This window comes from Passer domesticus, chromosome 1, assembly GCF_036417665.1.
Source record: "Passer domesticus isolate bPasDom1 chromosome 1, bPasDom1.hap1, whole genome shotgun sequence".
NCBI classification, from domain to species: domain Eukaryota; kingdom Metazoa; phylum Chordata; class Aves; order Passeriformes; family Passeridae; genus Passer; species Passer domesticus.
Genome location: NC_087474.1, coordinates 129,713,869 through 129,737,662, shown reverse-complemented (window position 1 = coordinate 129,737,662; position 23,794 = coordinate 129,713,869). Strand labels below are relative to the sequence as shown.

At 35.7% G+C, this 23,794-nt stretch overlaps 1 protein-coding gene across 8 annotated transcripts in view; it reads left to right on the top strand.

Annotated features, from left to right (window-relative positions):
- Positions 1-23,372, top strand: part of UBE2W (ubiquitin conjugating enzyme E2 W) — a 31,308-nt gene extending 7,936 nt beyond the window's left edge. For 3 of the 8 annotated variants that reach the window (XM_064389347.1, XM_064389354.1, XM_064389361.1), the window contains exons 2-6: positions 9,354-9,445; positions 12,403-12,505; positions 14,950-15,105; positions 16,242-16,317; positions 17,020-19,362. In XM_064389347.1, coding sequence (XP_064245417.1) covers positions 9,354-9,445; positions 12,403-12,505; positions 14,950-15,105; positions 16,242-16,317; positions 17,020-17,144 — 552 coding nt within the window. In that variant the 3' untranslated portion in view covers positions 17,145-19,362. Of the gene's footprint in view, positions 1-9,353; positions 9,446-12,402; positions 12,506-14,949; positions 15,106-15,201; positions 15,272-16,222; positions 16,318-17,019; positions 19,363-20,505 lie in introns of those variants that run through there. The other 5 variants (XR_010347748.1, XR_010347750.1, XR_010347745.1 and 2 more) reach the window with 5 other exon arrangements.
- Positions 23,373-23,794: the final 422 nt, after the last annotated feature.

Here is a 23,794-nt window from a genome sequence, read left to right as displayed (position 1 = left end):
ACTTCAACTGTTTAAAATATGTTGAATTTTTTTTTCTGTAGATGAGTTTAGATTACAAAGCATAACTATCTACCTGGTGTTTAGAACATCGTATTCTGGATTTGAGGCATTTTCAGTAAGAAACATGGGAATGGAAGGAAGTAAAGTACTGAAAATAGAGTTCTAGTGGTCTTAGGCTCTCAGGCTAGTAGCTGGTACTAACAGGCATTGCTTATGAATCAACGTGGGGTGTTGTACAACACTGTCATTGCAGCCTGTTTTCAGCTCCTGATCTGCGACAAGCTTGCTGTTTGTCTCTCTACACTGACTGTCTCCTGCATGTAAAAACTTCTCCAAAACAGAAAGGATGTTTTTTTGTGAAGCATTTCATAACTTGAATGTGGGAGGAGGTGACAGGCTGTAGCTTATAAGCAAAATGTAAATTCTTTGCCAGGACGTTATAATATTACTGGCAGTGTTTTGGTGCTAACAGAGTTTGGGCCCATTTCAATTTTTGAATGTGGAAGAGAGTTTTTGTAGTTACGGAAGAAATGTTGTTAGGTCTCCCTAGGGTGCAGCAGCTTTACCAATGTATATACACCAAAATAGAAGAATGGAGCCCCTGTGGGATTAAAGTTTAACTTCTAACTATTTATGAGTTAGTTTTCTTCCTCTTTGATCTTCGAGCCAGATTAAGATTTGATTTACAGTGTCCAGGAAGGCTCAGCCTTGGAAGATTATTCCTTTCTTACACTCATAGTTTCTTGCAACAAGGAGAAGGAAATTTGAAAGAATTCTATTCTATTCACATAGAAATTGAAGGTTTGTAACGCAATTCAAGTGCAGATGTTTTGGTCCTGCATGCTTCCTAGTCCTGTGAAGTTGCTATTCCATCTTTGTTTCTTTATATCATCACGATACTGCCTTATTGGACATGGCTAGTTGAGTTCCTACCAGTCCAGGTGAAAAGGCCACCACATTTCAGTTAAATTGCCCATCACGTCGTGTTTTAATGGTGAAATAAGGTTGTGGCAGTGAAGCATTTCCTTCAGCAGAAGTGAAAGGATCCAGTTGCCACTTTTTGCTTTGCTTGTATGTTTCTGCTCTATTGATAGGTTTTTATTTTCCCTAGCTATTTTCTACTAAATTCTTACCACTTCCCTTAATATATCATGTCTTTCACTGAATCTGCTTTGGGTTTAATCAACTCAGCTTTTCTCTTTCTTACTTTGTGTCATTATAAAAAGGAAAATCAGTAAATAGGTTGTTTGTAGGTAAGGTATTTGACTAAGATAGCTTAAAATTTAGTTTACTTATTTAAGATATTGCTGATTTAAGACACTGCACATTTTGTGCTGCATTTCTTGAAACACCAAAAAGTGAAGTATTCAAGAATTGCAATTTTATTTTCTTTGTATTATTTATGTTTTCAAAGTTTGTCATTTCAACTCATAAGAAATAGTAATCCAGGAGTATGGGCATACATTCAAACTTGATTGGATTAATGTGTTAATATTTTGCTGCTAATCAGCAGCCAATATAACTGTAAGTATGCTTTTCCCACTCCAGTTATGAAGAATAAAATGTCACCTGAAGCACCACACACTGGCTGGCCTAGGTGCTGTCAGCTGTATGTACATGAGTTGTACTTGGAAGTGACCCCTCTAACTTCACTGTACCTGTGTTTTTGTTTGCCCTTAACTCTGTTAAAGTTTAACTCTCCGTGTTCCACTTTTCCAAGGGAGGGGCAAAGCTGTTGTAAGAGTTCTGCCAATGGGCTTAGAACTGGAAACAGACTCCTGATATTGTGATACACCTTTTTAAAGGCATTGAGAAAGGTAATTTTCACATGCCTACAAGAGCTAGGGAAGTTTTCATGGTAGGTAAAGAAGATACCTTTGCTTTACTTGATTGTGAGGAATTGCGGTTAAACTCTGATGATGCCATATATGCTTTAGGAATATTGACACTTGACATAGCTAACAGGGACACAGAGACCAGAGAAATAATTTTGTATAAGCATTTATGTGCTATAATGTCCAGCTCAGTCATACACAGTGAACAAACTACGTGCTTCTAGGGCTGGTTTTGAAATACTTGTATTGAAAACCTCTACATTTCTTCCTGTCCTATATCGCTACCCCCTCTCCCTTTTTATGTGCATCTTTTTTATGTGCAGGCCCTGCCTGCTTCTTTGTGTGATTCACTGAGAATCAACTCAAGTGAGAATTCAGCTGTGGCATTTGAGATGTTAGCTCCCCACTTCCAGAGGTGACCAAGTAAGATGTGTGTCAGTTTGGAGAAAGAGGAGTGTGTATTTTTGCTAGAAGCTGTTGGCTTCAGACATACCTTTAACTCAAACCATGACAGACAGCGAGTGCTGTCTGTCAGGATAGAAATGATAGAAGTGGTTGTGAGCTGTCTGGGGAGCTGTCAGGAATTTTACTGCATTGGTGCCAGCTAATTTTGTGTGTTCTTTTTTCCATATGCTGTAAGAAATCTTATGGGTTTGATACCATAGAAAATCTGTGGAGGATCACTGAAGGAGTTGCACAAATCCTGTTTGACAGAATTAGCAACAGGATGCAAACCATTGCTATGTCAGTCATGTCTCAAGTACTTGAATAAACTTCTTTTGGAAGTGATGCTTGGATCAGTGTTAAGCTGTGTTCTTTGATTTCATCCCTGATTCATCCTTTGCTGTAGAGATAGGTGAATAAGTAATCTTGGTTTCAGAGACTTCCACTTGAAAATACTTCAAGTATTTTGAAAATACTTCTATGAACTACTGCTTACATCACTCCTCTGCATTTTGCATGTGATTATTCCTTGGTTGAAGGACTGTGCCGTTAAGCAGTCTTGCGTTTCTGATATTCTTACTCAGCTGTTCTGTTTCCCTCTAGATTGTGAACGTTTTTATCAATTGTGTACATTTTGGTTCTGGTTTACCTTAAAGTTGTATTACAAGAATGTTTAAGCATGACATTCTCTCTCAAAAATAAGGAAAATGTCAAAGTTACATTGCCCGTGCATCCTTAATGTATTCCCCTATAAGTGTGCAGCCTGCTTTCTTCCAGCCCCTTTCAATAGAAAGTGGACAAGCAGGAAAATGAAATCTTATTATGGGTTAACAGAAACACTAAAGAGAGTGTCTTGTGATGTGAAAAGGACAGTAAAGCAAGCACAGGTCCAAAGAGTATATCAGTGTGTGGAAAGCATCTGTCTGAGGGTTGTTTTAGGCATGAGTAGCTGCACTAGCTTGTATTTTGACTTGAAGGAGCTGGTTGAGAGGCTGAAGGCAACTTCAGTGTGTGATTTAAAAAGTATTCCTCATTCATGGTAAGGAAAAAGCTGAAAGCACTTGTGGTATTGACTTTAGTTAGGCACATCTTAATATAGCTGGAGTATTGAAGGACTACAGGTTTTTAGACAAAAATACTAATGTCTGGTATCAAGTTGTCTCAATATGGAAAAAATAAGAATTATAGTAAAAGTCAATGTGGCACCATGAGGGCCTGTTCATTGACAGGAAGATTGAAGAGGCTTTGTTTAGAAGAGAAAAGTGAAATGAAGTAATTCCTTTTAAAAGGATAAGTATATAGCAGTGAAACTTCACGATTCCTTGTTTTGAATCAGTGTGTTTGAAAAGCATTAAAAAATGTTCTTATAAATCATTAGAAAGATGAAGAGAGGGATGAGCCTGTAAAGATGAAAGGAAAGCAAAGAATAGATGACAAATAATTGAATTGATAACAAAGCATGCCAAACAAAAAGGGCAAATTCAATATCTTTTAGACACTGGATATTATGTCAGTAATTAAAATTTAGCTGTGTGGGTTGGTTTGCTTTTAAAAGGTGTTTAAGTAACTGAATCTTTGATTTTCTGACAATGCTTTTGAATGAGTTTCCAGATGATAAATATTATTTTTGTTTTTCTACTGTTATGTGAGAATTTGACTTCTGGAAATCACTGGACCAAATAGTCTCTGATACCTATAGCAAACAATCAACAATTAGCCAAGACAATTAGCCAAATGTATTTAAGAAAAAAAATCACATTGAATTAACATGATTTTTTCCTTGTATTGGGCTGTAGCTGTTGTTAAAGAGGAGCAGTAGCTGTATTTTGACTGTGCAAAATTTTTCTGTGTGTGTTGATGTGACATTTGAATAAGCACACAAAACAATGTGGGATCAATCATGTGGACTCTATTGTTTATGAAACCATCAAGACCACTTCACAAGTTACCAAAGTCGTAATTGGTTGTTCAGACTGGGTGTCTGATTCACAGGGGCTGTTTGGTTCTGTCGAACAGAGTGAACCTGCCAAATGGTGTTTTGAGGGCAGTCTGCATTGGCTTGAAGGTGTTTACTTGAGTAGAGATTGGGAAAAGTGAGGTGTGAATTGAAGTAAATAAAAGAATACTTTTATTTATGTCCATGAAGCCTAAGAGAAATAATTTGACTGTAATTCATTCAACCCACCTAGATCTCTTACTGTAAAGAAAATTTTTCAGTTGTAAAGGCAAGAGATAAAGTGATCTGAAAAAATGTTAAAGGCTTTCAAGACAACTTCCTTTTATGTTAGGAAGATGGAGAGTTAGATTAAATTCTAACTTCGTAAGATTCTACGAATTAGAGTTAAAATTTGAGAGTTAAAACTGTCTCAAAAGTGTTAATCTGTTATATTTTGTCCTCCTATGTATATTGCTGCTAATTTTCTAGAATGTTTGTGAAAACAAAACTAATAATTCTGCACTCATGGCTGTCAAATATAAGAAAGGCTTTCCCACTGCTGAAATTTGTCTTTTCAAATGCCTAATTTGAGAATCTTGCAGTTGCAATGTGTCTTTTGTAGCTATTGTGTAAGGGCTTGATGTACCAGAGTCACGGTTTTTTAAAGTACATTTGAATCTTGAAGCTAAGAGTGGGTGTTTAGACTGTTGCTGTAAGAAAATTATTGTCCTTTGTAACCTTTTTGGACAGCAAGTACTATTCAACACTGAAAAGCAATTAATTTCAAGTTTTTAAATTCAAACTTTAGATGTTTTCGAAATTATGGTGGTAACGAGGAACTCTGTTTCCTAATTAAACTGTAGGAGTCTGGTCTTTAAGGGCTTCATTTAAGAGCTTTTTTTATAACTAGTTCAGTCTCCTGATAATCCAGTTTCTGTATTAATGAGACACAACAAAAGACAAATTATTTTAAGAAAGAGAGAAAAAAATAGTCCTTCATAATAGCTGTGGAAAGTATGTTCAAGTTTTCTGAATATCCCTCGCTGCACATCAGGCTGTCTGTGCAAGCACTGAGCCAGCAGCTCGAGGAAAGTGATTCTTCTCCTCTCTCTGGCACTTGAGACCACGTCTGGAGTGCTGTGTTCAGGAGCTGCAGTGTAGGACAGACACGGGGCTTCTGGGGTGAGTCCAGCAGATGACAGGCAGGATGCTGGGCAGAACTGTGTGACCTCCAAGGAGACTGGGTTTCTTCAGCTGTAAGAAGAGAAGACAAATGAGAGATCTTGCTGATGCCTGCAACAACATAACAGGAAGATATCAAGGGAAAACAGAGCCACTATGGGAAGACAAAGGGCAATAGATACAAATTGGAACGTGGGGGTATTTTGGTAAGATACAAAAGAAACATTTTATACCACGGGTAGTGAAACATTGGAATGCATTGACCAGAGAAGTTGATTTAAAGATTATTTTCTAAATATTACTTATTCTCTCTCAAAACTTTTTTTTTTTCACTGAATGAATTCTGGTTAGTAGGCCCTTTGTGCCCTCTGCAGTTTTGTTCCAGTTTCTGTGGAGTACTCTCATGTTCTGGAACGATCTATAGGCAGCTCTTTATTATTCTGTACAGAAATAATAGAGTTGATGTTTGATTAAAAAAAGCCCAGATTTTGAAGATACCCAGATATGTTCATCAGATTAGGAATTACTAATTTCTGTGGTGTGGTTAATGGAATAGTAGAGTGTTTTGAAATATAGAGTATATTTTATTATTCCAGCTGGGGAAAAAACTCCCCAACAAATAATGGGCTTAAATCACATCTTAAATGTGTGTATTTTGGTCCACTAGAAGTAATTATCTTCATATATAAATTGCCTTGCTTCTGTCTCTAGTGGCAAGATTAATACTTGGGAAATCTTTAAAAGCATTTTTTCCACTTGAACTGTTTAACACTTTCAGACTTCCTGTCATTGAGGGCTGGAGAAATCCAGTAATTCATTACAAGATACTTCTTTTGATCTTTAAAAACAAATTATCCAGATAGTCAGTACAGCTGGAGATAAGAAAAATGAAGTTCTCTGCCATTTATAATAGCAGTTGTTGCTCTTCTGTTCTGAATAATTCTAGGGTGAGAGCCTCTTTATTTGGGAGGGAACAGTGCTGAGATAAATAAAATCCATCAAGGTGTAATATAATGGTATACAGGTTCTTTAGACAGACATAGGGTTAGAGAGGTTCCTGTAGGGCAGAAGGAAATAATGCCTTTTGCTGAAACTTGGTTTTGTTTGGGATATTGCTCTGAATCAAGAACAAATCCACAAGAGGTGTGTGTTTCTTCACCTCTAAATTCCTTCCTTCCCTATCCAATGAGGAGCTGTGTCTAGGGAATTTACCATTAATCAGAATTGCACTGGAGTTTCCTATGCTTAATAGATAATCATAGTCAGGGTTTTTCATGGATTCTCTTATTTCAATGTGATAAATTTATTTGCTATAAATTGTTTTTGTTATAACACTGAGAGTGTCTGTCTTGCTTTTCTGGGTTATTGAGTTTCTGTAACTTAATAGCTAAGACATTAATTTTCTACTGATCATGCTCTTTTCAGCTTTTTATGGGAATGGCATAGATTATTTTTTTTATTGTATCGATATTTCCACTGAGAGCTGCAAATAGAGGTCAGATGGAACTGATTATAGAGTAGCTTGGATTTGAAGGGACTGTAAAGATCATTTAATTCCAACCCCCCGGGTGTGACTGTCCAACCAATTCCTTATCCACTGAACAGTCCACTCATCAAATCCATCTCTCCAGCCTAGCGAGAAGGATGTTGTAGGGGACCATGCCAAAGACTTACCAGAACTCCAGATAAATGGCATCTGTAACCCTTTCCTTGTCCACTGATGAGTCACTCCATTGTGGAAGGTCACTGGTTTGGTCAGGCAGGGCTTGGCCTCACTGAGGCCATGGTGGCTGTTCTGACTCCTTCTCTGTCCTGCATGTGTCTTAGTACAGCTTCTTGGAGGATGTGTCCCATGAACTTCCCAGGCACAGAGGTGAGGCTGACAGCTCTCAGTGTCCTCCTTTTTACCCTTTTTCCTGTCAGCTGGGACTTCACCTGACTGCCATGACTTCTCAAATATGGAAAGTGGCTTGGCAACTAAATCCATCAGTTCCTCTCAGAAGTCTGGAAGGCAGCTCATTGGGTCCCAGAGATTTGTTTATATTCGGGTTCCTCAAGTGTCATGAACCTGACCTTTACTTAAAGTGGGAGGAACTTTGTTCCCTCCTGCTGTCCATCCCCTTGAGTGGTGTGGGAAAAGAGGTTCCCATTGAAGACTGAAGCAAAAAAACCCCAGTCCTGTTGTTGAGTACCCTAGCCTTCTGCTCATCAGTTTTTTCCAGTTTTCCAGGATTTTTTCATGGGCTTTCCTTTTCTGGCTTACATTGGTACTTATTTGAATTGGCTAACTGGGAAATAATAATTTCGTTAAAAATATGATTTGTTTGGTGTGACACATTTCTCTACGTGATGAAGTGTACACAGGTTGATTGCCTTTGAGGTTTGTTTGGTGGTGGTCTGGGGAAGTACCAGAAAGAGAATTGACTTCAAAACATCTCTGCCATTCAAATTAAGATTTATAAAATGGTTTTGCAACTTTTCTCCTTTACATTTTAATTCATAATAGTGGTGTTGGAAACACTGTTAGTGTTTTCTTAATCTGAGCTGAAAGAAAAACATAAACACTAGGATTCTAACCTGTTTTTCAATGTGTGAGCCATGAAACAATACAGCTTATGAAAATGTTAGCATTTGTTAGCATGGGGTTTTCAGTTTGTTATATGTCAGTGCCAGGTAGGAACTTTCAATATGGAAGCCCAAGGAAGTTTTCAGGGTTGATTGATATAGACAGAAAGTTATTTCAATATTTTCAGAATGTAAATTGTGAATGTATAAGGGCCTTTTCTTTATGAGTTGTGTGGTTGAATTTATTGTAGTCTGATTTTGAATATATCTGATGGGATACTGAGTGATTTCTGTGTTGACAAATCAACCCTTTATTTTCCCCTGGGAATCCTTTTAAGTTCTACTAAGCACTGGAAAACAGCTACAAGTGTGTGATAAACCTGTGTTTTAAAAAAAAAATTGGATATTGAATGGAAATGAGGTACTAAATCCCCAAACCATATATTTTTATTCCTTTGGAGTATAAAATAATTTTGACTTGTAGCGAGGTTGAAGTGAACTTGTAGATGCTAACCTTAAAATTGTTGGCAGGAAAAAAGGACAGTAGACATGAGAAAGCCTTGAACTTTTTGTCATCTAGATGGCTTGGAAATGACAAAACATATTGTGTAACTTTATATGGAGAAAATTGACTCTGAGAGTACTGCCAATGACAGCACAGAGGCTGCATTCCCCTTGCTCAGTAGATTGTAAGAAAACTGTTCTGGTTTTCTTGCAGGACCTTCTTGCAGTGACCGATTTATCTCTGTCAAAATAGGCAAGAATTACCTGAGCTACTGCCATAACACTTTAATAAGTGCTATGACTCTGTAGGTTCTAAGATGCAGTTAGTGTAAAGTTTTTAGCTTCTGTTGTGCAATCCAAATAGTCTTGGTTTAGTTTTCTGTTCTGTCCTCTGGGATGACTTGGAAAAAAGCAAAGGCTTGCATGGATGCCAAATGGAAACATCTTGGGTTACTTAGAGGAGGAAGTTGTGCTGTTAAAGTCGTGTAGATTTAATTTTAAATCTGATGATGTTGTGTAAATATGAAATGTTTGCTGCTAGGCGTAGAGCTCTTACAGATGTTTTTGTTACACAGTAAATTTGTTTATACCTCCATGTAGTTTGTAGCAGATAAGCTCTTCCCTTTGTAGTGTTGCAAATGTAAGTGCCACTGTCTTTTACCCAAAAAGTAAGTTTAAAGCTTGTAACTTATTTTGCCTATGTCTTTTCAGTTGAATTTCTAGGAAAGAAGTCACCCTTCTTTCTCACTTTTAAATTTCACTTTGTTTTTAAATAGTCAAGTAAAACTCCTTTTACCTTTCCAACATTGATGAAATGTACTTAAGTGTGCATGTTTATTGTTGAACTTTATTTAGTATTTCAAATATTCCATACAATTTCTTTATAGAAACGATTACAAAAAGAACTATTGGCATTTCAAAATGATCCACCTCCAGGAATGACTCTAGATGAAAAGAGTGTACAAAATTCAATTACACAGTAAGTATGTATACTGTTTTATTTCTGCTATTGTGCTGAAAAGACTAAATAATGAGCAGTTCTCTTCACACTTCCACCACTTACTCCAAGTAACATTGTGAATTTTGCTTTTAGTCTAGGCAATGAAACATTGTTCTCCTTAGTAAGCATATTGCAGTAATGTGTTGGACACTTTCAGGAACAGGGTAGTGAATTTACTAAAATTTTATTAGGCATTTTACTGTCTAACAAACTGTCAAGTAAAAGCTTCTGCATATTTTAGAATAAAATAATTTAATTATCTTTCATAGCTACTAACCTCCTAAACTTTTCTAGATTTATTGAAATAATGGAGTGGCTGTTTTAGAGTTCCGTGACATTTGAATAGAAAATATGTCATAGCTGTTAATTTTCATTACCTTCTTTCTCTAAGGCAAGTGGAAAAAACTTCTTAAAAAGCAAAGTTGTCTGGGTACACTTGTTTGCACTTTTCCCCCTGTCTTGGCTTTCTTGGTGATTTGTGAAATGGGAAGAGAAACATGGTAAAATATTCTGTGTCCATTGAAATGGACAGGGGCTGTTTTTGATATTAATCTATTCTTTAATTGACAGAAATTCAAAAGATTCAGGCTGTGTTGACATTTTTTTCTCATAAGCTTAGTTTCATTTTAGAGAAATGCTAAAAATTGAGCACATGTAAACATTGATGAGAGTATGATTTCAGACTATAAGTTCTGGACTATGTTATCAATTGATGGAGAAGCTTAAACATAGAGCTGAATGTTGATGTTTTCACATCTGCATTTTGGGTGGTGGCATTCAGACCATGTTACATGAGGCTTTTCTGAGGCTCATATATACTGCTATATACATATAGCATGACTTAAACACTCACTGCTTTTTAAATTACATTGGCCTTTGTGATAATTCAGATGAATATGACTAAAACTGAAATTGCAGTTTTTAGTTTTCTGCAAAAATGAGTCAGTCTAATTTTGTAAGTGGTATCCACTTATTTCAACAAAAAAGTATTAAATCAAAGTTTAGAACTGATTGAAAAGGATATCTCTGTTTCCAGAGTAGTACCTCATTATAATTTCTGCCCTGTACAACTTTTATACCTTTCAATACCTTGCACCTAAAATCTTCCTATTTACTGTTATGCTAGATTTTGAAACTGTCACTGTTTTAGAAGCTTCTTGTCAAAAGTAAAATGATATTTTTTTCTCTTTGAGTGTTTTTGGTATTAGGTAGCATGTTTTGAGTTCATTAATCAAATTACAGTTCGAATTGCTTGTGTTAAAATTTTGTGTAGCAATAATCACTTGGGTTTTAAAGATGCTGAATAAAATAATCGGATCCCATGATGTAACTGGGTCATTTAAAACATTGAGCAATCTTTTATTTTAAATATACAAGGATTAGAAATTTGAGAAGGCTAAACTGTAAAGCACACAGGAAATATGGGTCCTACTGATTCCTTGACCATAAAAGGAGCAACGTCCAGGCAAACTTATCTTCTACTTAGTAAAGTAAACTATTTAAAGACTTGAAAGTGGAAGTTCTGCATCACAAGAACCAATAAATCTAAAGAGTGTTGCTGCACTGTGTGTATAAATGTAAAAGCAGAAGGCATAAGGAGAGATAAGTGATCTGGAGTGCACATAGATTAAATCAAAGACATCTTCACAAAGTTAAAATATGAAAGGTACTTCATCAGCCTTCACTGTGTAACCACTGTGCTACTGTTGAACATGCATTCCTCTTGAACAGTGTGAGGGCTAGCAGTTTTTCTCAAAAAATGCCAAAACCCAAAGCACAATAACAATAATAAAACAAGCAAAAAAACCTCCAAAGAGTGACAGAGGGGAAAATAAAAAATGTGCATGGCTTAAATACAGAGGTAGAGCATATCTACAGGAGGATCATCAAAGCTGCCAGCTGGAGATGTTGACTTTTCTGAGTACACTGCAGTTCTGCAAAATCTCAGCTGCCTTCCTTGAGTTCATGTAAACCATATCTGAGTATTTTTGTAGTCTCTGTACCTTACTGCGTTGCTTAGATCTGTAAAACTCAATCAAAGGTAAAAAACCAAAAATGGGCAAGTGATGTTGCAAAGGATTGTATTAAGTGGTCAACAGAACTGTAAAATCACGGAAATTGGGTAGCAGAATGTTGCTGTGTGTGTCAAACAATATGCAAAGCATCTGATTTTAGCTGTACTAGAAAAACCACAATGGAAGCCCAAAAATAAGAAAACCCTCACATGCAACACCACCACCCTCTTCCCCAGCAACTCCACCAGTCAGTTACTTTAATGGTATTACGGTGGAAGGAGCAGAAGGAGAGGAAAAAGAATACTGGTATGTTGAGTTATCATCTTCATTACAGATTCAAATTACTCTGTTTTTGGATTTTGTTTTAGTTTGCTGGGACCTTTTAATTTTTATACTATTAACTTTTCCATTTTTGGTTCCATTGCCTGTAAGATATCATTTAATTTCTGAGCTTTTCACAAAAGTAAGTACAAGATGAGCTTTACCCTTTCCCCTTGGTTACAGATTTTATTTTAATAAACTGTATTTAATTTTTCTTGACAGAAAAGTAAAATAACCCAAAAGAGAATGTGTACTAGTTTGTTTCCTTCCAAACCTTTTAAGTTTCCAAGCAGGGTTTTTTTTTTCAGCTTTGTTGTCTCATATTAGCAGCCATTTCTTGGGAACTGATAGGTCTGTGTATAGTTCAAGTCATAATTGCATTTGTAATTTGCTTCACTGTGTCAGTGCCTGTATGCAAAACACCAAACTTGTTTCTTTAAATATGATGTATTGCTCACCTTTGTGATTGTTGCAGTGTTAGCAGAGAAGTTAGACGGTCTGGCTGTGATTGATATTTGATTTGATTAGTCCAGTGCTCCAGGAGTACAAGTATTAATTTGTCAGTCCACAATGCTAACAGCTTTTTCCCCTGTTCCGTAGGTGGATTGTAGACATGGAAGGTGCTCCAGGAACACTCTATGAAGGGGAAAAATTTCAGCTTTTATTTAAGTTTAGTAGTCGGTATCCTTTTGATTCGCCTCAGGTAACTGCTGCCTTCTTTCTCTCTTCCTGCTACCTTCAGCTTACAGCTGTATGACATGTGCTGTGTATGGTATTATCCACATAGCCTAATGTCAGCTCTGCTTAATTTAATTTGTATTAAACACATTGTGCAGCTGCCTTTTCTTTACAAATGGTTCTGCAGTGAAGTATGGGACTGATGTCTGCTTGAACAGATGAAAGTAGTGTAACCTGGAGGCTTCTTTAATGTTGATATTCAAGTCATGAAATACAGGGTAAAGTAGGAAGATCCTCTTTATTTACTGCGATGGAGGAGCCAAGTAAACAACTGCTGCTTCATCCTTCTTACTTTCAACATATTTTTTCTGGTTGATTTTTAAGACTCATGCATCTTCTCTGCTGCCATTGTTAATAAAGCTGAAGAAATATTGTGCTTCTGATAGGGATTCTCGTAGATTCATGATGTGCTTGAGAGACCTGCAAATAGTGTTATAACTGAGGTATGTGATACTGGGTTGCTTTCAAGACAACCTAGAGAACTGAAGGAACAGCAGAACTTAGAGACTGCAGAATGTGCTGTGTACATCCATTCCTCCGTTACCTGAGGGAAATACATCAAATTATGGCTGATAAGAGTAGTGGTCAGCTCTCACCCCTGCTTTTCTGAAAAAGGAAGTAGAAAAGCAAGGGTGTCTTAGTTCTTGTCCTGTTTGTTTCAGCTCAGAGTTCTAGAAATTATCTCTGCAACTTCTCTCATTGGTGTTAAAACTGAAGCATGAAGCTGTGAGAGACACTGAAGCCATAAAACTTAATATATTTTTAGGTACCATGATAAACACTAGAATGCTGACTTTCAGTCTTTTATAGAACAAACTGGCTGCTTGTACTTCTGCACCTCATCAGATTTGCAAGGTACTAATTATAGGTGATCCACAAGAGAGTAGCCAGTTTAATTTGTTTCCAGGTTGTTTGTGTTCATTAGCCAACCTGTGTGTGGCTCTGTGCAATTTATCGTTAAGCAGCAAATTAGATCCATACATCTACACTGAATTTTATCACAGAAAACCATTAAAAATTTAAATACTGGATACTGGATTGTTTTAGATGGCTAGAATTTCAATTTTTCAAACATTGCTGTGCAGCACTATAATTTCTTGGTCATAATTACCTCTCCTTCAAATCTAGTTACTGTGAGTTGACAGTTTTCAATTGTGCTACTTTAATCACTTGGATATTTTCTGCCTTTAAATGTATGTTATCTGTCACAGGGTGCACTCTTTTACTTACCTAGTCCGCCTAGTTCAGGTTGTCATGTAAAACCAGGATATTAGTTACAAGTGAAATACATTACAGGATTATGAAGGTAAACCCTTCAATGCTTAAGAAATACCAGTTTAAAGACCTGTGAAAGATCATTCTGCATCCAGTTTCTCTTATGCCTTAAAAACCTGTCTGCCATTTTGCAGATAAATTAAGCTCTCTATTTTCAGTTTCCTATATGCTGGTGTTGCTTGTCATCAGTGAGGAGGTGGGTGTGTGTGTACATGTTTACTTATTTTTATGCATACCTATATAGCTTAAGAAATACTTAAGAAATTGCTGGGTATTATAGTTATGAGTGGTAGAGATTTATGTTTTTTATTGCATAAAAGGAGTTGGAGAAGGAGTTCAGGAGTATAATGCTGATATGAAGATTTCACTTTTACTCTCTGCTGGTCCTGAACCAATGATACGTTTGACAAAAACTTGATGTAAGAGCAGTAGTTGTCAAAATTACTTTTCTAGCCTTTTTTTTTACTGTGATAGTATCTTATAATAGAGAGGAGTTAAGGTTCTAAATGCTTTTCTTCCATATTCTCAATGTCAAATAAATTTCTTTCTATTTGAAGTAATGTTTTTTAAATATTTCTTATTTGGTAAACTGTGGTATACTTGGTTTCACAAGTCCTTTATTTATAGTTAATAAGATTGATGAATTTTAATTTTATTCTTCCTACTGGAACCTGGATGAGTTGTCCAGAATTTTATTTCTGTTATGTTCAGGTTTATAATAATACTCATTTGTGAATCTTGTTGTGCTTCTTGGTGTTTAACATTGTGGCTTATAAAATCATTAAAATCCAGTGTTTTGGCTAGACAGATGTATTCCTTAGGACGTGGAAGACTGAGGCTGCAAAATTCTGCACTTTACATTGTTACCTTTGCATTTTTCTATGCTGTATAAATATTAATAGAAAATCCCCTTTATTTAACTCCATCTTCACTAGCTATTGAGGCTTCCATTGATTTACATTTCATTTAATAGTTTCCAAAATTGAATTAACCCAACATGGTGAAGTGTGTTATTTAGTGTAAGTGAAAATGGCAGACCTGCTGCTTAAATAACATTCTTTTGTTTCCCCAAACCAATACAGTTTTATTTAAAATGGGGACTATAAATTAGTTATTTTTGTTCTTTTTTTTTAGGTCATGTTTACTGGAGACAATATCCCTGTTCATCCTCATGTTTATAGCAATGGTCATATCTGTTTATCCATTCTAACGGAAGACTGGTCTCCAGCCCTCTCAGTGCAATCTGTTTGTCTTAGCATTATTAGCATGCTTTCCAGCTGCAAAGAAAAGGTATGGGCTCTTTTAGCACTGTTGAAGTAGAATAAGTACAAGTTAGTAATTTTCTACTTTACAAAGTAAAATTTACTTTCTCAAATTCTGAAATAGGCAAAACTACTGTATCTACATTTCTACTACTGAGAAAATACTAAGCTAGAACTGCAAAATAAAAAGTGCAGTAAGTACTTTGCCACTGTTTTCATGGTAACCTGCTTATATATCATTACTGGAAAAGAGCAGTGGATGGAACCCTTCCAGATGTACTAACGGTGAAGTTCAGTCATGCTTTAGGACAATTCTGTGTAAAATTATCCTTCCTCTAAAGGCAGTGCGGAATGACTAGTGAAATGTCTTTAGTGCAGATGTTTCTAACTTTGCATCTGTACTATTTCAGTGAACCTGATAATTTTCATTTCAGGGAAGTAAATGGTGCTAAGCTGCTTTTTTGGCTCTAATACCTTAGAGACCTTTTTGTAAAGAGATTGCCCTTTCACTTTTGACCATTTCTTTCGCAGAGGGCTGTCTGTGGAAGTTAGATGTGGTCAGAGCTTGTCCATGTGTGCTATCCAAGCATGCCTATTTATTTTGCATCTCAATCAGTCCTAGCCAGATATGTAGTCAAAAAACCACCCCAAAACGGCTTTGTATTGTATTCTATCCTATGTGTTTTGTAAATTATGACACTTATGAAGAAGACCAAAGAATATGTAATAATGATCAGCTACACATACTTAAATTCATTTTTTCACCCACTCTAAGCTGAGCCTTAGGATGGGAATTGTATGTAATGCATCAGAATTAGATTCCAAGCTGCAAAGGAATTTAATTTTGGGGGGTTTTTTGAACAACAGCTGTTTCTTGTGAGTTAGTGTCTTTTGTTTGTTTGTTATTTTTTTTATTTTTTTATTTTTCTCCCCTGTTCATCACCAAACTGTATATTTTTTACTATTTTATTTTCTTGGAGTATCTCAAGTAAGAATTTGTTACCTGGATCTTTGAGTGATTTTTCTTGACCACAAGGTCTAGTCCTGCCTGTTACCTCATTTTCACTGCAGTCACATGGTAATCTTTCATAATCTTGTTAAATAGCTCATGTATTACAATATGAGGATTGTTTGATTATTTGTAGATCTTTTCTTCTGTTGCAGAGGCGACCTCCAGATAACTCATTTTATGTAAGAACATGTAACAAGAATCCAAAGAAAACAAAATGGTGGTATCATGGTAAGTATCTAACTAGGACCAGAAATTTTTAACTTCTTTTCAGGCTGAAGACAATTAAATTGTCAGAAAGTAGGATAAATATATTAAAAGCATTAAGCTATTTTTTTCAACTCAAAAAGTTATTTAAATCCTGAGATTTAATTTCTGAGATACTCTGCTGTGATTTTTTTTTTCTGTATCACATTTGAATAATTCCTGGTGGAAATTTGAACATGTTTTAAATTGTAGGATTGACTTTGAATGAAAGTTCTTGTAAAGTGTATCAATCCAGGACAAGTACAAAGTTTCAGATTGGGGAAAGTCCATGATGAAACTAGGTTTTGCTCTAAACAGGGTTTTTTTGTTATTGTTATTAACACTTTTAAAACTTTTATGTTATTGAAAATATATATTTGTAAACAGCTATATATTTTGATAGATTTCCACTCTCAATCAGAATTTCCAGTATGGGACAGTTGACTGACTTTAAAGGCTACTAAAAACTAGTACTCAATAATATACTAATAAGATTCTCCATGGACATGATAAAGAAGAAAAAAGCATATTAAATCTGCTAGTGTCTGCAGTGCTAGTGTTGTGTTGGGGTTTTTATTCTTTGTTTGGTTTTGGTTTGGGGTTTGCTTTGCTTTTGTGCTTTTTTCTTTTGTTTCCATGTGTTCTGTGTCTTGCTTTATACTTTGTGGTTTCTTTCTTCTGCCTCAGCATTTGTCATCCTCCACCCAGAGCTGCAGTTGGCTGTATGTGCTTGTCTTATCCACTCCGTTGGTGAGGAAAGAGAGAAGAAGGGGATAGAGATGGGCCATTCTTTGTTTCTCTCCTCTTGTTAGCAATGCTTTCCTTGCTTTCCCTAGGAAAATTCTGTAGAAACAGTAGTCATTGGAAGCACAAGTTCTTTGGGAAGGGATATGTCAGAGAAGGTAATACTACATGCTGGTGTAGTGCAGAACAGTTGATTCCACCACTGCAGAGGCAGGTGAAGGTTCCACCGTAAGACATCCTCTGTTTTTCATGGCCTCCTCACTCCAGCATAGGTTCTATCCCTGAAGTGAAAACTAGAGCAATTATTTTGAGACAGTGGGAGTTCATAACTGGAGAGGCAAATTCCAAAGTCTTCACCCTTAAAATTCTTAAGATTCTTAAAAGACCATGGATAGCCTAACAAGAAAAACTTGATAGTTTCATAATACTTGCTGAGACCCATGGGGTTTTGACATATGGTAATATAACAGAATGAAACTCTGTTTCTCATAATACAGTAATTGTAACCCCAAAACAAGGTGGTTACAAGTACAGTAAGAGAATTGCTGTATGCCATGAGATTAAGGTATATCTAAGAAACTTGGGACCATCATGTGATTGTTTTTAAAGTTGACTCCAAGAACAATAATCATATTGCACACAAGGATAGATTTTTCATCCTCACCAGATTATTCAGCAGTCACTTTCTTTTCTCTCTCTGTTTTCATGCTCTTGTAATGTGTTTGGTGCTTCTCTATTTCTAGTTTTTGTTTCTCTTAAATGGCAGTTTTGGGAAAGTTTTTCTTAACTTTCTGTTTTCACTTGCTAATTTTTAAAGACAAACAGGTATAGTTCCATTTATTTGCTTTATCTTGTGATTAAAATATGTTCTGTCTGCCTTTAATTTGTACCAGTCTCATTTTGATTTAGAATGCAAATCTGTAAAAGCAGAACAGTCTGCAGATATTGCTTTTATTTCTTAATAATGAAATTCAATTTGTGTTAAACAGGCAAAACAGAAACTTAATATGAAAAGAAATCTGAGTTACTGATTCTGAAGGTTGCTGTATTATTATGGCTCAAAACCACAGCTTACAGTTCATTGAATGGGTATTTTAGTTACTGTGAAGTAACGATGCAGTAATTTTTTTCTGGAAGTCAGAAAACCTTACCCTTCCTCAAATTCCGAGCAACCTAAAAACCTGAGGCAAGAGAAAGTCAGTTCATTTAAATAACTCGTACTGTCTTCATTAAAAATTCATTGGGCTCCCCACCACCATGAATTCTAACATTAAAAAATAAAATATTTCTGATGTCACAGGACAAAAATTTCATAAATGATTAGAGTGTTTTCCCTTCCATTTTTGTGTGTGTCATTTGCTTCTTTTCTCATTTAATTCTATTCCTCCTATGTGGACATGGAACAAGACTGCCAAAGCATGATCTTTAAATTGTCAGTGTTTTCTAAACAGATTTAAAGAAATGGTATGTTACAGTGAAATGGGAAGTGTGAAAAGATGCTTCTGTCATGTTTATTTTCTGCTCAAGCTTCAGCTGAAGAGTCAGATATATAATCTTGTGGTTGAACCACATTTGCCCGGATAAGTGAGGGAAGAAAAAAACAATCCCACCCAGGAAAGAAAACCAGCAGTCCATGGGTAACTGTTGTGAGAAATTAAATGCCAGTGCTAATACAACAAGCTGTGGAGGGAGATGCAGAGTGGTTCTGCCACTTCTGCTGTCCGCTGCCCATTGGACTGGTTTAGCTTTAATGTGACATTGTGGCTCTGTGTTTTGAAGAGATAGGAAGAAGTCTGTCATATGTATTAATATGTGTATTTGAAGGAATTTTTTTTCCACTGTGTGCCTGGAATTTTTTTACCTGAGAGCAAAATAGTCCCTGGTTGGGAGCTGATTAAAGAAAACCCAGATGAGCACAGAGTGATAAAGTGGCACTTTGAGACATAGTCTGATATGTAAATATGTGTCTGCATTTATCTTAATAACAGATCTGTTGTATCATCCCCACCCAATAACACAGCAGCTTACTCCTCAAGCAGAGTTATGGTGCTTTGTTTGCTACAAAATGTCCACACCAGCCCTGTTTTAAAGTTCCTGATCTTTGATAACTGAAAATATTTCTAGATTGTCTACCCTACCCAATGTCTGTTTCAACTGTTCATTGACTTCCCTGCTGAATTTCAGTCTGAGAGTTGCTCATGTTGTCTTAAAGACAGAGGAGGATCTTCCAGATATGGTTTACTTGGGCATCCAGACTGAAATTTGTTACATAAAGCTGTTGACTTCCTTTGTTGTTCTCAGATTTTTTTTGTGGGGGTGAGCGTGGGGTGTGGAGGAAGGGAAAGGCAATGCTGTTTGTTTTCAACCAGCACTTCCCTGCTGCTTTTGGGTTTTGAGATTGGTTTGGTTTTGGTTTTTTCTGAACTAGAAAGTATTTTCTCTGATATTTGGTCTAAAATTTTAGTATACCATTTAAATATCCCTTCTCTCTCTTTTGCATCCTTGTCCATTTTTTCACATGTGCAGTAGCCTACTGAAAAATTAAAGAGTTTTTTTTACAAGTAATAGCTTTGATATAATATTTTCCCGTGAGAATGTAGAATGTTTATGAGACTACATTTTTTAGGTGTGGGAGGTTACAAGTAAGCCCTTTAAAATAAGCAGACAGGAACTTTGCTTTCTGTTAACAACTTAATATTTACTGCTGGCAGGTGCAAATATACCACAGGTTGATGTGTGAAGGAGAATGTTTAAAAGGGAGCATTAGTATGGAGCATAATGCAGGAAAGATAGGTATAGAACATGCATTTTTATAGTATGTTTTATCTAATCACATATCTAAAATTTAGTGTATGCAATTTCAGCTTTAAGATTTTAGGATTATAGTAGTAACCTACCTATTCTTTTTTGCATAAATCTGTCAACTATTGTTTTGTGTCGAGTCTTGATAAATAAATTAATATACATATATATATATACACACACATGTAAAGGGTTGAGAATGCATCAGAAGCAGCCCACTCTGTCGGGTCTTATCCCTATATATTTGTTATAAAAGGATGTCTTAATTACATAACTGTTGTGGATCTGCTGTACGTCACAGGTGCAAAATGTTAAGCATATTTGATTTTTCATTTTCTTGGCAAGTGGTTTTCTAAATATCAAAGCATGGAAATGACTGTGGTTTTTATGGGGTATTTGCTAATACTAATGTCTTTGCAGGTGTTTGTGTATTTTGGAAGTTTAACTTTTGATACTCTCTTTTCTCCCCGAGTCGTTATTGAACAAAATCACAGAATTTTTCCAATGAAGGCATTTCCTCTGTATGTTACTGTCTGTGCTAGGGATTGTTTCTGCCTATAGCACCTTGCTAATTTGGAATTAGAATGTTTATATGTTTTCCATAAATGCTCTTCTTTTATTTTAAAGATGACACATGTTGATGCCACCATTTTGTGATCCTCGTAGCAGAAGATAGTCCTACTGAGAAAATGAGCACTTTGATCATTCAGTCTTTGAACTTTAACCTTTGACTGGAAGTGACCTATAGGCAATGAAGACTACTTCCTTTGACTGCATTTTTACTAGTGTGCATTCTGGGCGCATGTTGATCGCTGGTTCAGTCCATGCAACTGACATGCTTTTATTAGTCATACAGTATTAATGCAGGTGTCCAGAAATGTCAGAATAATTCCATTATTTTTATTTTAAGCTTTTGGAAGAATTCCAGGTCTTCATATATTGTGCAATAACACTGAGCTCCTTGGCGGTTTTGGTGCATCCATTGCCGGCAATGGACATTGTACCAGGGAAAGGTTTTGCTCCTGCCACAAAAATGATTGACACATGACTGAGCTTATGAAAGTTTTGGATATATTTGGAATATAAGCAAGGGATTGACAATTACCTGAAATCCAGCCCATTCTTTTATATTTGGATTCTATGCACTGTGACCACAAAACTAGCAGCATGAGTTAACATGCCTACCTGAAGGACTGTAATAAGATCATTACGTATTTATTAAATTGTTTATCTGCTGTCAAATTGTTTTGACATGGGCGGTTTTTCAAGTGACATTGGCAGAGAGGTACAATGTTATCCCTATGGTGAAATAAAACTACTTTTTGTATATAGTTATTCATATCTCTGAAGCAAAGGTATGAGTAATTTAGGGTATGAGTGATTTAAACAAGAATTTATTTTGGAGATAAAGGATGGCAGTGATATAACTGAACTTGCTGCAGTCCGTAATTGGGCTTGTAATTTGTACTTTAGAGCTTTTTCCAAATAGATTGCACACTGTTATTTCCTGCTAGCCATCAGCATGAGCCCTACTGCCTACACCAATATTTCATTTATTTATGTGTTCGAAAGCAATCCATATAACATTTTTTGTTTGCATTCACTGTTTCTTTTGTGTTGTATGTCATGTTTGAATGTTACAAAACAATATTTTGATTGAAAAGCTTTGTCAGAAGATATTTTCATGTAAATTATTTCTTTATCTTGTAAGCATCATCTTGTCTTTTAATCCTGTATTATAAAAAGAAAAAAAAATACATTTTTGACAGAGGCTTAAAGTTTTCACAAAAAAGTGTGGACCTTCTTATTTAAGTTTAGACTAAAGTATATTTTCTTAACTTGCTTGTCCCATGTAGCCATGCCAATTTTTCCAGGCTTTTCTTCACCAAAAAGAGGGGGGAAAGCCTAAAATCGGACATATTTCTGTTGAGCAACATTTACTGAAATGACAGTTGTTCTCAGCACTCTGTAATATTTTGATACTGCAATTAGGTTGTCTTTTTAGGAAGCACTTTTATAAACTAAATACCTTTACACATATGCAAAATTTCTATAATTTTTTTTACTGTTGCCTTATTGTTGCACTCAAAAAAAAATTCAAGCAATGAATGCATGAATGTCTAAATGAAGTAACAGCTTGATGTAAAAACAAACAAAAGCAAAAAAAAAATCCCTCAACCAAATCCACAATGACTAACTACAAGAAAAAACAGAAAATTGGCTGAAAAGACTGATTTTTTTTTTAAAATCTACTGTATAATAACTGATGTTTTATAGCCTTGTACATACTTCTCTGTTACCTATTATTTAAAACACTTAAAAAAAAAGTATAGATGCTTAACTCAGGGTGGATAGAGTTTAGATGGATTTGCTTCAGAGAAGTATTTTGTACAGCATCAGAACTGTAGATACTGGCAGTGAAGTGAGGCTACAATTTACTTCAGGAACTGCTTTTTTTTCCTATTGTACTGAAAATATCTCTTGGCCTTTAAAACTCAATGGTAAAATCTAGCTTTGGATATAAATTTGATGTGTGTATATATTTTCACAATGAGCCTTGGAAATATTGAATTAATTTTAAGAGCCAAAAAATAGTTTTAAACAAAAGAAGTACTTATGCTCTAAACTTTTTGTTTAGCAAAATTTTATTTTTGTGAGATCATCAAACTGGTTAGTTTCAGAAATGGTTCATGTGGACGAGCACTAATCTGATACTTAATCTGTATCATCTTGTTCACTGCTCTGTATGAAATGAAACAGTTGAGAAATTAATGTATGACTGGTTTGTATAGTGGATCCTATCAAAATAGGCCACAGGAAAGAGACCTTAATGTGACCAGGTAATGTCTGAAGAAATTTCTTAAGTATATCTCAAATTCAGTTATCTTTTCATATATAGTGGCTTGGGAAATGACAATACAAGGTTTTAGAGAAGCTTCATGACATACCATATGCATTTTGTTGAAGATGGGTGTTGTAGTGCAAAGCATTATGCATTTTATTGACCTGTGCTGTCACATGGACTATAGTGAAGTTCAATAATCGAATTTATGCTGCTCTTTAATAAACTCCCACCCCCTGTATCTTATTTAGATCAAGAAAATGCAAGGTAGATTAGAAGAGAGTGTACCTCAGGTCTTATAGTTTACAGTAGAAATGCCTCATTGGTTCTCTTTTAGATCTGTGGGTAAGTTCATCTATATAGAGAGGGCCAAGACAAAGCTTATATACCACTCAAGCCCTCAAGATAATGCAACTATTCTGACAATGCTATGATGTCCTGAAAAAGGGCTTGAATTAGATGGAGGTGGTGCCATCCTTTCCCGAGGCTGACCCTGTGTATGTAACTTTTTTTCACTTGGAATTTCTCACATGGAATAGTTACAGAATCGGCTTGAAACTATCTTGCTTTTATTTTGTGTCAATGTTAAACACTTTGTTTTGTGTTTAGTGTCTTTATACTATAACACAATAAATTCTTGTTTTAAAATAGATTACTACCCTTGAATGGAAATACGTGTGGACCTTTTCATGGTGCAGTGCAGAAGCATAGTTCCTAACATTCAGCCACTCTTAAGACAAAGCTGCCAGTAATTCTGAAATGTTGTGATGCATCTCAGAGGAGGAATTTGCATAACAGCAAGGTGTTTCCTCATCCTCCAGAGGGTACCTGTTGTAACAGCTGGAAGAAATAGTTAATTTAAAAGAAAAATCACTAAGATGCTTTCATTTGAAATGCTTTAATTTCTCACAGATGAGCAAATAGGTGGGGGTTTTTTTGTTGGGTTTTTTTTTTTGTTTTTTTTGGTTGTTTTTTTGGTTTTTTTTTGTTTGTTTGTTTTTTTTTTGCCATTTGACAAGCGCTTAAAATACTTGATGAGACGTTTCAGATGCGGGATTCTTATTTGCCTGCAGT